The sequence below is a fragment of the Thunnus maccoyii genome, chromosome 23 (assembly GCF_910596095.1).
Source record: "Thunnus maccoyii chromosome 23, fThuMac1.1, whole genome shotgun sequence".
NCBI lineage: Eukaryota > Metazoa > Chordata > Actinopteri > Scombriformes > Scombridae > Thunnus > Thunnus maccoyii.
Window position 1 is genome coordinate 14,522,912 of NC_056555.1, and position 15,996 is coordinate 14,538,907.

The 15,996-nt window shown below is 42.0% G+C and overlaps 1 protein-coding gene and 1 long non-coding RNA gene across 6 annotated transcripts in view; one reads left to right on the top strand and one right to left on the bottom strand.

Annotated features, from left to right (window-relative positions):
- Window positions 1-15,996, bottom strand: part of chchd3a (coiled-coil-helix-coiled-coil-helix domain containing 3a) — a 72,100-nt gene that overhangs the window by 27,022 nt on the left and 29,082 nt on the right. For all 5 annotated transcript variants that reach the window (XM_042403844.1, XM_042403843.1, XM_042403842.1 and 2 more), the window contains one exon: window positions 1,353-1,436. In XM_042403844.1, coding sequence (XP_042259778.1) covers window positions 1,353-1,436 — 84 coding nt within the window. The remainder of the gene's footprint in view (window positions 1-1,352; window positions 1,437-15,996) is intronic.
- LOC121891098 lies at window positions 11,350-14,011 on the top strand. Its single transcript, XR_006094036.1, has 4 exons — window positions 11,350-11,538; window positions 11,795-11,991; window positions 12,458-13,657; window positions 13,764-14,011. It is a non-coding gene; the product is annotated as an uncharacterized LOC121891098 (long non-coding RNA).

Sequence of the window (15,996 nt, forward strand, 5' to 3'; positions counted from 1 at the left end):
TAGAGGGCATTTGACTTTTTGTACCCTCCAAAGGGGAGAAAACTCCTTCCCAGCATGAAGGTGTCATTTAAGCACATTAAATAGGGTATTGTATGCTTCCTAAGGTACACTTATGATTTGAGAGCGGCATGAGGGCCTCTTTTTTAACACACTTTAACAAGGCGTTCGACCCTGGTCCCCTGCCTTGCCGGCATCTCTCACTGGGACCAGCGTGGAGCTGCCATTTGAAGTAGGCTAAGCACGGCAGCTGACCCTTGTCCCTCTCCGTAGGACACTGGTTTGACAAGGAACGTCAGGGTAGTGTCATTTTCAGGGACGGGAGGAAACACGCAGGGATGAATGAGATTTAACTCTTTATCCTTCAAGTGGAGGTGTGGAGGGTGAAAATTAAAGAAAAAAAAGAGAGCCAGAGAGCACAAGAGCAGCAGAGGGAAAATTACAGAGAGGCAGAGACATGTTACACTGGGGAAAGCATGCAGAGTTTAAGTTGAAGGATGAAAACAAAAACAGTAGGGCAGTGAGATAAAGAGAAAGAATAAATCTGACTGCAGCGTGGCTGAGCCCAGTGGTGACCGGGCCCACTGTGTATGCTGGCTGAATTGTGTGCATGAATATGTATGTAAATTAGTACATCATACATCACCTGAGGCATATTATGAAAACTTTTCCCCCAGGCAAAAACTAGAGCTGCAGTGTGTATGTATGTTCTTGACAACAATAGTGGTGTCATCTTACTCGGTGACTGTATGAGGCAGCCTTTAGTTTTTTGTATTCTGTTGTAAAAGGGATAATTATCTTTTCGTTCATCTTTGGATACTGTTTCCTCCACCTTGTGATATTCTCTTTAGTTGTGCTTTGGTTTTGTTTTGTTCTAGTATCTTATCTATATGACTCCTGTAGTTATAAGCATGTATGTACAGTGTACTTACCTGTCTATGTTATCAGTTGGTTTCTATCTTTTAAAAACTAGTTGGTAGCTACATCCCCAATGTGAAGTTCACCAGCCACTTACATAGGAAATAGTTTTCAGATTTACAGCTCAAGAAATTTGATGAGAGAAAACTTTTAAAAAATCCATTAGGTGTCTCCAATTTTAGCTGAAAATTAAACTCGAAAATAAATCACTAACATTAGATGATTCAGATATCATCTCTGTATCTCTGTGGTAGCTGGTAAAGCCTCACATTACCATGTGTGAAAACAGGGCACTCGGTGAAAGAAGCTTTTCTTGATTTTCACAAGATCTTTGCACTCAGAACAAGAAAAATATCGAGTTGAGTTACACATTCATTTAACTTGTGTCCTTATACAGACATTTTTCAAGTTGGTGTATGATTCAAACTGTTTCTTACCCTCTCCTCCAGACGAGCCACCTGCTCTCTATAGAAAGCATCCTGCTTCTGTAGGTCGGCTTCTCTGGCTTCCAGCTGCTTGGCCTGGACACACGCATACAAATATACACACAGGCACACACACACATACACGTATCCAAGTATACCACATGAGCACACGCACATGCACACAAAGAGGAGAAGAAAAAACATTACTTTCTTTACTATTTTTGTAAACAAATCACAACATGTATTATTACTACCACTAGTACGGTTTGAGAGAGGGCCATAAATGTATAAAGCAAAGACACATTATAGACACAGGCCTTCTGTTTGTTGACATACATATACCTTGTGAGGGTTTTTTATGTTTTGTGATTTGAGCATGCCTGCAAGTACACAACCAAAGAGGAGTAAATGATTTGTATTTGGAATATGTGCACATATTCGTACACAAATACACCTGTGTGTCTATGTGTGTGTGAGACTGATCGTGTACTGTATGCGCTTCTTTGTCCTCTTTTGTTCAATCTTCCACCAGACCACTATCAGGCCAAGAGGATATCATCAGTTCTCAGTACGAATGAGCCCCATAGTCAGGCGTATATATTTACCCAGCCCTACCTATCTTCACTGTCCTCCCCTCTACTGTGACCTTCACTAAACGTACTGACTCTCTGGGTGATATACTGTACAGGACAGATAAGACCTGGATGTATCTGCTACCAGAGAGAAAAAAAAAAATCTGACCTTTACATTGGGATTGAGGATTAATGACTGAAATCAAAATGAAAATTGTATAAATAGTGATAGAAGTTTAACTTCTATTACAGATACAACAGTTTTGATGACCAGAAATGTTTCAATCATTTAGGCTACATGTCAAAGCCTACGGGTATATTGATGGCTGTGGATGATAACAGTGATAAAACTGGATTTATAGATTGGTGGAATTGGGTTTTGTAGTGTTGTCATGATGTCATTTGACACATTTATTTAAGTTGTATTACCAGTGGTTTTAATGTTAAGCTGAAGATATATTTTCTGAAAGTTCTGATTAGAGGAAAATAAGCATTTGTGGTATTCTTAACTAACTTAAAATGAGTATAAATATATATAAATTGGAAAGAGATGTAAAATCTTTGAACAAGACAGAGACTTGTTATTGAAAGCTTCACTGAAATTTAGGACCCTACCAAAAGCATTTTGTATTTCTGTTCCCTTACGTTAATAAGGGTGTTTTCACACCTGCACTTTTCAGTCTGGTTAAATTGAACTGTGGTTCGTTTTCTCCCTTGGTGCGATTCATTTGGACAGGTGTGAACGCGGTAATCACACTCTGATGCGGACCAGAACAACCGCACAGAGACCCTTTAGGGTGTTTTCACACCTGCACTTTTTAGTCTGGTTAAATCGAACTCTAGACTGTTGGGCAATTTGTTTGGGCACGTCCAAACACAGTAATCGCACTCAGGTGCAGACCAAAACAACCACACTGAGACCCTTTAGAGGAGATGGTCTTGGTCCGGTCCCAAATGAACACTGGAGCACTTTGTTTGTGGCGGGAATGTGATCCCACCTCGATCCAACCCGACTACTAGGTGTACTGCGCAAGTTTGAGTGAAACAGCTCCCGTAGCCATGTGAGCTTTGCATAGTTGAAGAATGAATCGACGTTGGACCTGGACTCGCACAATGTAGTACAACGATTTGGCCAGTGGACTTCCTTCAGGACCTGCTCCAGACACATATGATCAATGAGTCAAGTGGCTTGTGGTTCCGCATTTTGGCTCGCTTAGATTTTTCTCTGTGTGAAAAGAAACCAAACCAAGTGGAAAACACACCAAGTTCACCAACTCATCAACTGATCTGGACCAGAGCAAACGAACTATAGGTGTGAAAACGCCCTAAGTCTTCAGAAACAAGCTGAAATCTCATATGTAATTCTACAAAGCATTTGGGGCAAGAGAGCTGTAAGAAGGGATCATCAAAATATGAAACAGGTGAAATACCAGGTAGAAAGAAAAATGTAACATGTCAAAGAAACTGAAAGGTAAGACATTCTTTCTTTCTACAAAATTCTATCATGCAGAAACAGTGAGAGAGAAGTCTGGAGTCAAGGAAAAATTAGAGATTCGTTGGAAGGCAAAGACTTACCTTACGTCCAATCTCCTGAATAAGGGAAGCATTAAAAGAAAGTGAGAGAGAGACGAAGAAAGAGTGTAAAGAGGCACTGATTCATCCATGAACTTCTTCAAAATGACATTTGGAAAGGTTTAGTATTCAGAGGCTAGGGGTGACTGGCTGCCACACTGTTCTGCTTGAATACTCACACTTCAGTCTCTCAATCTCCCCAACAGTCCTTTCTCACTGACATATACACACACACGCCAATGCATACACATACAGTATATATGTATAGTACTTAATATATCCTAGACTCTTCTTGTGTATGCACTCGTGCTCATTTACATACATTCAAAAACTGCAGAGGACTATCCTATGGGAGAGAAGCCATGGAGATGCAGCCTTGAAGCCTTTGCTCTAAGCACTATGGGATGTTGAAGGAGACAGAGAGTATAGAGAATACAACGTATGGGAAAAAATTGCATTACCCCATCCAATCTCAACCACACTGATAACCATCTGTGTTCTACTACTCAACGCACTGCAAGCGGAGCTGCGTGCTCTATGCATTGTGATGAGGAGTGCAGAGTAGTGTCACCGAGGGGCTGTCCTCGCCTCAGATGAGTGGGGGAAGTTTCAAAGTCAAAGAAGGGGATGCTCCGAGCTACCCCAATATGCACAAGGCTGAAAGCAACCAACACAGGCAAACACCTGCACACACACACACACACACACACACACACACACACACATCATCTCCAGGGCCAGATATAGGGAAAGAAAACTTCTACAGCACCACTTTATCACATTCCTGACAACACTGAACAAAGCAACTCCAAGACCAAGTTGCTGCTGTCTCTGCTGTCCTCAGCACAACCTAACCAGTCTTATTATTGCGGTCAGACAATTGTCTCCATTGTGTCTCCTTGCAGGTCTAAAGTGCTATTGCGTGGCCAGTGTTACACAAAAGCTAAAACCGCCTGCCCTTCATGATGGGATCAAGTTGAACTTCAGCGTAAATGACAGCAATTTTAGACTCACCAACACTCCTGGGTGTATATATCCTGAAGTGCATCCTTAGAAGTATGCTGCAAGTACACTAGAAGTAGTGCTATTATTACTCTAAATGTACTATCGATTCCAAGCATGCAATCTAGGTGGGGCTGTCCCTACCTAGAACCATTATTCCATGAGAAGAGTCTTTGTCGACAAAGTTTTCATTGGTTGCTTAGTTGCAGGGAAAAAACAACCTCAAACTCCATTCGGGAGCTGCACCTTCCCAAAATGAGGTCAATGTATGAAATGCTAGAGGGCTTTTCATTTAAAATGATGGATAAAGGAAGTGGCAACGTGTGGCAACACCCCGCCAAGGTGACCAATGAAGTTCAGACTACCGCTGTGATAACAGAAGCACTGATTCCTCTGGAAATATCTGTCAGCTTCGGCACTTTCCTGACATTGTAACTCGGTCTCCTTGCTGGTTGTTCTGTCACATTCAGAATTATCACTGTTAGCACTTTTGCGGTTAGCATTGTCATTAACAGAGTCATTATTACGGTTTTGTATTCCTTTGTAATGTAGCACAATGTTAATAATGTTATTTAAAATATTCTTTCTCAGCCCATCGACCCAAACCATTTTCTGATGCCCCCCCCCCCCCCCCAAAAAAATTAAATAATAAATTAATATCATAAACGTGTGACGACTTATTGACTAATGACTTGAACTAATGACTATTAGTCGACTAGGAAAACCTTTGGTTGAGGGCAGCCCTAGTTCTAGGGTAGATTGGCAAAGTTTTGAGAGACTGGATTATGTTGGCCAAGGTGCCAAAAAGCTGTCACCCACCAACAGCTCAATTTAGGAGGAATGGAAGAGGGATGATAGGATAGAGGGAAACAGAGGAAAGGATTGGCAGGGGGTTGTGTACTGTCACAAGTGTGTCCAAACTCAATGTTACGCTGATGGGTCGCGACTTACGAATTTAGGCTGTGCAGAAAGAGACAAAAGCATACAGACGCCGAGACACAAACAACAGCTCAGACACTGATCTGAAACACACACATCTACACACGCAAACACACACACACATACACCAGCCGGAGCAGCTGTACCCACAGAGAGCGGGTGGAAAGATAAATGTGTGCTGAAGGCGAGACTAAAGGGGTCATTAAAAGAGGAGAGGTTGTGACAGAAATGTGTACCCAGGGATTTTCTTTTTTTTTGCTCACTTTGTGTGTGTGTGTATGCGTATGTCTGTGCGTACATGCACATGTGCATGTGTTGAATTTCCATAGGAGCAGGTTGGCCCTCCTCTTTGACACCGCACACGGGCCCAGACACACACACTATGTCAGGATTACTTCCGACTGATTAACCCCATTCAGCGGACTTTAAAGATAATCTAATCATACTAAAGGCCAAACAATGGGACAGACTTCACCACTGCCCATACACCTTTTGTTCCCCTAATGAAGAGGCGGTCGCGGCTGGAGGACGAGAGCAGGAGTAAGATTGGGGGGAGGTAGAGGATGAACAGAGCAAAATTAGACAAGCAAATAGAAGTGAACTTGAGAGTGGAAAGAATAGAGAGATAAGAGACAAAGAGAGGGAGGACAATAAAAGGTGATTTATCATTGGAGGTGTCAAGAATGGAGAACTGGCTGTTCGATGGGACATGGAGCCTGGGCCAAATCGATCACAACGTATGGAAAGAAAGAGAGAAGTAAAGTGGAGGAAATGGGGTGGGGGGGGGAAGGGGACATCTGAGGTTCTTGCAAGTTTTCAGCTTTGAAATCTACATTTTTTACAGATAATGATATCTTAGTGGATGTGAAAAATGATTATAAATCACTATCATGAAAAACACACGACAAAACAGTGTTTTTATGAGCATGATGTAACTGATTTAGGCTAATTCGCAAATTCTAATTCTGCCTCTATCAGTCTAATTTTCCTGTGCTGCAAGCAACCCTTGACAAAGGGGAAAAAATAACCCTGTAAAAATACAAATATTCACAACAATACCCTCCCACAGGGCACAAAGTCTACACGCTACTGTTTGTAGCCCAGGAAACCACATTAGCACCAATAGCAAACTTTTACATTCTCCTTCCTGTATCCATCTCCCCCTGGTCTCTTATTAAGTACAGTTGCACAATGGCCGAGGGTGACAGGTGACAGTGAGAGTGTGGCGGTCAGATTAAACGGATCGTTTAGGCGAGGTGAACGCCTCTGTGAATATCAATTAGCCAGCCGCTGAATAATTAAGGACAGCCATGTTTTTTAATTAGCCGACTGCCGCAGTTTGAGCTGTGAGCGAGGGTGGAGGAGAGGAGGAGGAAGAGAGCAGGAGTGGGGAGGATGGAAGAGCGATGAAAACAGGTGGATTTTGCTGCGTCAGGCGCCCCCACCCACCTCCTGTTCTCCCACTGATTTGCTCCCATATGCTCTATTTTCTTCCTCACCTGCTTTTTCATTTTAAAGTGTTCTCTGACACTTGCTTTTTTTATCTTTAAAGCATTCCAAAGGGAAGGAAATAAGAATAACTCCAGCCTGCAGCGTTCAGCAGGCTTAGGGCAACTACATGTGTGAGTATGTGTATAAAATGTTGATGCATTTGAGTGCGAGTCCTTGTTAAATTTAGGACATTTAAAGGAGTTAATACAATATCATATAGTGGTTCCCAACATCTTTGGCTTGTGTCCCCTTAAAATGAAGAAATGCTCTGACAGCAATTCAGGAGAAAGCAGTCCAGTTTTTTTTTTTTTTTTTACAATAAATAATTTGAGAAAAGTCAGAAAAACCTGAACATAATTTTGTGTGGGACTAATAGTTTTTGATTCACTCCTGTCCTGTCCATCAGCTTATTACCCCCTCAAATTTATAGTGCAACCCATTTGGAGGCTCCCCACCCACAGATTGGGAAGCCCTGACCTAAACAACAGGATTTATGATAGGTGCACAGTACCAATTTGCCAAAGGCACTCATTTAGGCTCAGCACCACAATTTTTCTATTAAAAAAAAAACACTCTTTATTGCTTAATCAGAAAAAATAAGATTATGGCTATTAGCAAGTCTGTACATAATACATTTTTCATTTCACACCTCAATGATGGAGACCTCTGCATTGTAAAATAATGAGGTGACTTACTGTTACACTGTGTGCCCACTACATGCTTATAAATCATGCTAGATGAAAATAATCTTGCAAGATGCCATGATCGATAGAGCACAAATCAAATCTCATCACATTAACTAACAGCACCTCATCCATAACCTCTGCCTCTTTTGTCTTCCCCCTGCCACCATCAGCTCAGCCCTGATTCACCCCTGTCACGAGTAGCATCATAATCAATGCTCCCTCACACCAACCAAGTGAGTGCTGCAGCACGGTCGGTCAGAGCTGCTCAACGGGGCCCATCTATCACAGACCTGCGCGACAGGGCCCTGTGACAAACTAATACTGAAGCCGCAGGCCTCGGGTCCTGTGTGCTCTGACAGCCAGGCAGGGGGTCAAAGGGCAGCACAATGTGACCGTGCTTTGGTGTTAATTGGCATGGCGGAGGTTTAGGTGGCATGTGGAAGGTTAGAGATGGATGGAGGGAAGGGAGGGGAGGGGAAGTTCATGGGGTAGAGAAGATGAAAAGGAGGCACAGAGATGGGTCAAAGTGTGGATGGAATATGGATGACAAAATTGTTGAAATTGGTTTTTTTGACAGTTGTTGTGAGAACTGTCATATCAAGCTTGGCAATAGGAGAATAATGTAAAAGGGGGGTTTGACAAAAAACACACACACAACACCATACAAAGCTCATACACATACACACACTGTTTCAGACACACATCCCTCCCACAAATCTCGGCACATCCCGTAACTGCCTATAAAACCATTGCAAATCTTTAAAGGCTATCACTAGCAGATCAAATCCAACTGATGGAGTATATAATAATATCACCTTACACAGGCCTTACTGGCAGTCTTAAGCATTACCTTTAACAGCACTTGAAGTAGAAAAAAATAAGTGCCAGTACTCCACTTATTCACATGTTGGTGTGTGTATCGGCTGGTATCAGCAAGTCAGTAAGTATTACATTCTGAATTTCTGATATAAGATACTAGGAGATATTGCTGATGTTCACAACATAAATGTATTTAATCAAGGGGACAACCGTTTGAATTATTAGAGTAAAAAATAACTATGTACACTAGCTTTAGTGTGTGCCGACAGAGAAAAGCAGGTAGGCGGGAACAGGTGAGCGACACGCAGTGCCCCTGGGTAATGCAGTTTTTTTTAGGGCCATTATGAATCGCCGCGAGAAGCTGATATTGAGAGGGCAGAAAAGAGTACCGGCCAGTAGCGTAGGCAGAAGTCACAGTGTCGGTTGGCACAGAGAAAATCAGGTGGGCCTAGCCTGTCCAAGACCAATAATAGGCTGCTATTAGGTTCTGAAACGCATATGTTAACATAAACAGGCCATTACAACTATACTTGCCTGAATGCACCACAGATTAATCATACAAGCATCATCAGAGGTAATGTTACAGGCACCAAAATGAACATTAACAGCATCATATAGCCTGGTACCACGGCCACATACTGTAAACCACTCACACACACATGGTAGACGCAGCAACATCAGCATAAAATCCACCCGACAAAAACTATACCAAATAAACAATATTATGAAATAAGCAATAGGCCACTACAGTCTGAAGTTGTAAATTATCTTACTTTTGATGATTACAGAAGGAGGCAACAGGGCTTGGTGTTGAACACTGAAATTATTTCATTACAGGCCAATGATTCAGTCTCTTTCAAAGGAGAGCAGGAACAAAGAGTTCAGTCTGTATGTCATTATTGATGCCCTGATGCCAGTTTTTATCCAACTGCCAGTTGAAAAGAGAATCACATGCTGCTGCTGACGAGTAAAAGGCTGAATTAGCAGGCACGTATGTGTCGCAACTTGGCACTTGTTAAAGAGGAGAAACTTGACTCAAGAGTAGTCTCTTCCTCCTGCTCCTCACTGCGTTTTTTTGTGACAAACTTAAGCAAATTGCTTTGTTTCACTATGGTTTTTATCTTAACCTACATAAAAGCAGCTACCTAGTGGAAAGTAGGCTTCTGTTCTTTTGTGCAATGCGTGGGCTGTAAACTAAGTGAAAGAGGAGGGGCTGCTCACGATCTGGCATTTGCGAAATGCACTGCCACTCAAAAAATCTGACCTATCATCATCATATGGTAAACACGAAGCAAGAAACAACAATTGTTCCATTTTTATTGGTCGCGTAGTCACATTTGAAACAATATTCACTGACTGCTATTCACTGGATGATCCAGCGAAAAAGGAGGCCTTCACCCAGAGCTACGTGCCAGGTACCGGCAGCTTGTGAAAAGTGCTGGTGCACAAGACAAAATTCACGGTGCACCAAAGAGTACAATGTAGAAGTGTCGGCACTGCATACTGGGAAGTAATGGCCCACTTCGAGCACTGACCTTTACAGTCACTAATAAAACATACGTACTGGTGGCAGTAAGTGTAAAACTCTATTGGAATCCATTCAATTTAGTTGGTTAATTAGCATTGTGGGGTTTTACAGAGCGGCAATAACACTTAGGTCCAAGAACAAGTATTAGTCTCCACAGGAGGTGGTAGGTTATGGGCGATGTCAGATATAGTGTGGTCAGCTACTGGGATTAACCTTCACTGATAACACTTAAGGACAAACACACTGTTAAACACTTATTCACACACATAGCCTTAGAAAAATTTGACTTTTTATTCATTACAACCCTGCTACAGGGTTCAGTGTTGAGATTTTTTTTCCTCCGTTGGGCCAGTGAGTCTGGATTCAGCTTGTATCTTGGGGAAATTGCAGAAAAGGTAAGGTACTAAAGGTACTTGATTGGATATATACCTTAAAGACATATCGTAATAACGTGAAACTTAAACTTCAATACTTAACTAACTGCCCACATTGCCCAAATCTTTGTGTATGTCACACCTATCCTGTTTGGTTTGATTCATCTGAACCCTTGAGAGTTTCAATCCTTCAGTTCAGTTATTGTAACGTGATGAAACTGAAACCAAGTTGAGCTGAAGGCTGGGGTTTGCTTGAAACAAACTTGTTTGTGCAACGTGTGAAGTCTATGGTAAAACTTTACAGCGTTTACAGCTGTTCAAAACAGCCAAACTTGAAGGTAGGGTGATACTTTTGGACTATCTTTCCTTGGACTTATTGCACTTGTTTAAATACACAGCTTGAGAGAAGTCCAAATCCTGCCAATTTTCTGAACTCCACACACCAATCACTGCATGGAGGTGGCATGCTTGTTGGGTGATTTCGGAAAGTTATAAAAACTGTTGGACGCAGCCCCCCCAAATGCAAAGATGGAAAGGTGCTTGATGATCCAAGTACTTCATTTGAAGTATACTGATCTCTTAAGATAGAGCTACTTTGTGGTAAGAAGGCAACACAGACCAGCAACAAGATATTATATGATATCTGATTTGTCATGTTTAAGTATTGGATGCATAGTCTCCTAATTGTCATTCTGTAATGGATGAGGCTCAGTTGAAGAGTTGATTTGTTGATGATACTACCAGAATAATAATAAAAATAAATAAACCATAAAAGGTTAGTTAAATTAGCCTTTGTTTGACAGAAGAAAGCAACAGAATACATGGGGAGAGAGAGGGTGCCTTTGACATGCAATAAAGTCTGCCAACTGGATTTGAATCAGTTACAAGCATCTTAGACTCCAAGATAAACTTGACAGCATGGCCTCCCTGTCACAAAGGAATATTGTAGCATTCTGGGAACAATGAAGTCAAAAGAAGCAGTGGTGTCATTAATCACTGAGAACAAGCTGGCTGTGGCAGAGAAGCTCTGACTCAAGCATCAACATTCTGACCACTATACTTTAAGGATTTACCTACTTTTCCATACATTGTTTTGTCCTTTTCCCAACTGGGTATGTGGTATGACCAGTGACACTAGCTCACGCTGTGGAAATTCAGAAAGGAATCCAGCGTACAAGCCAGCAACAACAGCAGTGTGCAGATGCTGCTTAGCAGGTGTCTGTTGGTATACAGTATGTCAGTGTGGCAGATAATCAAAACTGCTCAATGAATAAGTTAATTGTCAGTACAAATGACTTATGTTTATAAGTTTTCATTTGATTGCATCTTATTGTTGCATGTTTCAAACAAAAAAATAACTTTTTGAGTAAAATCTTGTTCTGCAAATCCCTGTGTTAGCACACATATCAGGGTTTGTCATTATGTAGACACTCTTGATTACATTTAGAAACTCTGGTAACTTGATCTTTAGCAGACAAATGACTGACGCATGGAGAATCCTGGTTGAAAAAGGCATCACTGCCACAGGCTGCAGACAGAATTACTCTCCCTGGGGATCTCTTAGCACAGTGAGTAATGATCTGGTGACCCTGCAGGTCAGAGGGCTGACCTACCCAGGACAGGGACCAAGAGGCCAGGACAGGGATGATGGGGCAAAAGGTGTAGGTGGTGAGTGTGGGTGTCTCAATGTTTGTGCGTGCTGGCTGTTTAAGGACGCATTAAAATGAAGTGTCCTTGTGGAGTCTGTAGCTCATTGACTGTGAACGGGGGTCAACAGAGGTCTTGACCTGATCCAGCAAGCCTTAATGATGCTGGGACAGCGGTGTCAGCCCACTCATACATTTACATTTACTACCCCTTAACCCTTTTCCAAAATTGTTGCAGATGTTTCAAAAATATGCCAATTTACTTTAGGCAAGCGTATAAACAGTATGGCTAATGGTAATCATAAGCTCATTAAAGATAAATAGTACCATGCTTATTTCTCGATGTGCTCAGGATTGAAAAGCAGGGAACAGCATGGGAAAAGCTAGGAAAGACATGGTCCTCCAGCAAAAACAAATGGGAGTAGTGAACCCACAAAGGTTGAAATCCTGGTAGAAACATGAAAAATTACTTTCCTTTCTACCCACAGACACTTCAAGCCCCTCAGCCTTTTGTTGGAGACACCACCTCCACCACTCCACTGCCAGCTCCTTTGCTGAGGGACAGCAACAACATCTGCTAGCTCCGAGATTGATTAATTGGCTGATCAGACGCCCGCGGTGTAAACTGATTGATTGATCATCTTGAGGTTGGAGCTGCCTTTATCTAGAGCCCTGGGGAGCGAACCTCTGGAGGTCCCCAGTCATCTGTCATGTCCAACACACAGGGGAAGACGAAGGAGAGATGAAGAGCTGGAGGTTCATTACCGAGACATGGGGGGCATGTATGAGGGAAGTCTAAGCCAAGATTGGAACAGGGGGCATGCCGAGAGAACAATGGGAACATGGGGACAAAAGAGGCTGTGGATGAAAATAAGAGAGGATACTGTGGTGCTTGTAGAGAAAGAAAGATAAAAACATACATGAAGGAAGAGGGAGGAAGGATTGTGGATAAGCCAAGAACAACATTGTTACAATTTTGTCCCTAAACAGATGCAAACAATTAAGAGGGCTTGCTTGTCATGATAAAACAGAGGCAGAAACTACGGTTTAAAGACTCTCAACCATGATTTAAAAATTCTCATATTTAGAAAAATGTTCTTAGCTTATTTAATTGAAAGGGATTACTACTTATTGTGGTTATTTGTTGCTTATTTTTCAGGATCCAGGAGATTTTTGTTTTTTTTGGACATAGGCTACAACCTCCCCTCATTTATAATTCCTGACCACATCCCTGTTTAACAGCGAGCAGTGAGAGTAATGGGATACAGGGAGAAGGTGGTGGCAGATGAAAACAAGTGTGGATAATACTAGCACGCATTCAGTCAGACACATAAAGCAGAGGCGGAAAATTCCTTTATTTGACGGCAGAGGACACAGTGAATGACCAGAGAGTGGAGGGAGGCGTATTCCCTTTGGACAACAGATGTCCCTGGGGAGCAAAGTGAATAAAAGAGAGAGAGAGAGAGAATTGGTGGAAGAGAGAAGAGAGGTGGAACAACCTATAGCAGGAAGAAGTAGAAGGGAAGGGAAGACAGCAGCAGAAGAGATGCAGGGCAGAAAAGGGACAGCCTCAGGATGTGTTACTGACATTGGACCTTATGGATGACTCCAGCTGAATATGCCTGGCCTGTCTATGTGCACGTACATGCCTGGATCCATCTGCATGTTAAAACCATCCTAATGTATGTGTAAGTGACTAAATCCTTACTTGATGATGGCTGTGGGCCTACTGTACATTTTTCAGTGCGCGTGTGCTCATGCGGTGTATTAATACATATTCATTCTACTCAGCAGCAGGTGGTCTTCCTGGGCCTGATGAAGCCGGGAGGGGGCCACAGTCCACCTTCAGCTTCTGTCTATCAAGTGCATGGAGCAGATTCAGGGTCACCTCTAAACCACTAACCTCTTTAGCTGAATGTATGCCTTCTCTTCTTTCCTCTATGCCCTACTTACCTTCCGTCACCAACAACTAACTTTGGGAGGGACGGACAGAAAAGAGCCATTTTGATGTTTTCTTGAAGCTTCATGGCCCTTTTCACCTGCCTGTTAAAGCGCATCAATGAGTAAATAAAAGTTATTTTACCCTTTTCCCACCAAAAAAAGATACTGCTTGCAGATACAACGCTATGCTGTTTAAAGTTTACACTTTTTATGTAGTTTAAAGTGCTGTTTTGGATTGGTTTGTGTCCTAATTGGAGTTTGCAACCTTGTTTTGAAAACTGCTTTGTAAATCAATATCTCTCACTGTCTTGTCTGCTCGTTCCATGCGCCTCTATTTACTCCCCTATGTTTTTTTTCCCTTTCCATTCTCTCACTGCTTCTATATCTCATCCAGATTTTCTGCCGTTCACTCCCCTCTCATCTTCATTCCCTCCATATGTTTAAGTTCTTTCCATCTTTCAATCAAAATCTCTCCCTCTAGCGCCCATTAGCTGAGCCGACTGTTCACTTCCATAGAACCTCATTAATACCACTCTCCTGTCAAAGCCGAGAGGGAAAACAACACACACACACATACAAAGCTTTTTTTTTTTAAAGTTAACTCAGGATTCTGGCTTCTTTGAACATATCTGACCAGTTAAGTATCAGCTAGGCAGAGTGAAAGGGATGATAACAGAGAGTAAAGAAAAGAACAAGAACTAAAAACTGAATATTTCAAAACTATTGTCAGGAATACTACAGGCTGCAAAGATGCAGTGACTATTAACTTTACAACTACAGTGGCACTGAGATTATAGTAACTTTGAAAAATGGGAAAATGTCAAAATCAACAAATTGTCATGTTTTGACATCTTAATTTCATTTGAAACAATATGGATTTTTTTAATTAACTGCTTATCTGGAATCTAATTTTCCTGATGACAGACACAAGATAAACAATGAACCAATGCCCAGAATTGAGGTGAGCATTCATGCACAGACCCAGTCCAGAGTCAAATTGGATATGCAACCATACAAACCACAGCTATGGCAACCTACAGCACCAACAAACAGGCAGTCATATTATCATGACCTACTCCTTGTCACCCTGAAAACCCTCTAAAATCCATCAAACCCTGTTTAGATCTCACTGACCTAATCTATCTTACCCTTTAACATGCTATAATAATAATTTCTGTTGTTGCGATTCCTTTGATGAGAAAAATAAATTATTTTTTCACAAAGTGACTGTAATACAGTTGCTGTGCCAGCTGTCTAAAATTCACAAGAAACAATCTCCTGTTGTATTCACTAATAGAAAGCTGGATACAGTGCAAAGAGGAGAAAAAAAAAGAGTCAAGGCTGGAAATCTCATTTTCAGTAATGTTATTAGTATGTACTGGCAGTGTTATTAGGTAATTAGTCGTCATCTATACAAGTCAATTACATACACAGTTCAGACAAAGGTGACGCAGTTCTTGTCAGCTTTTCAAAATGTTTAGAACAAATGAGGGCGAATACATACATAAATACATACACCGCCCATTGAGGCTGAGGCGGTAAATTGACTGTACAAGCTCTCTTGTCAGGGAGAAGCTTTCCTGACACCAGTATCCATCCATCAATCGAAGCGCTGCTGTATCTCGGCCCTGCCGCTGGCCGCTTGCAGTGCCAATTAGCTGACAGGGTGAGGGCCTGGCGCAGAGTGCCAGCCATAGGCCCTGCCAATTAGAGCCTGACCTCCCGTCTAACCCTAACACTGGCACGGTGTGTGGGCACCGCACCCTGGGCAGGGGTGAGGTAAGGCCGCCAATATGTAAAGGATGGTTGAGTGGACACCCTCCAAGAACAAAGAAAGAACATTACAAAGACAGAAGAGAGAAAAAGGAGAGACAAATGGACACAGCTATGTATTGTTCACTGTCAGTAGGAAACAATCCAAAAGGCAGTGGTGCGGACAGAAAATTTGCTCATTTAGGTTGACTTTTTACAGTACAAACATTTAATTATGTTGTATGTGCTGAAAAAAGCAGACAAGCATGCACACAAAGCCAAAAACAGGTTCCAACATCTTGCACTGAAATCTTCTCAAAAATGAAGGATGAAA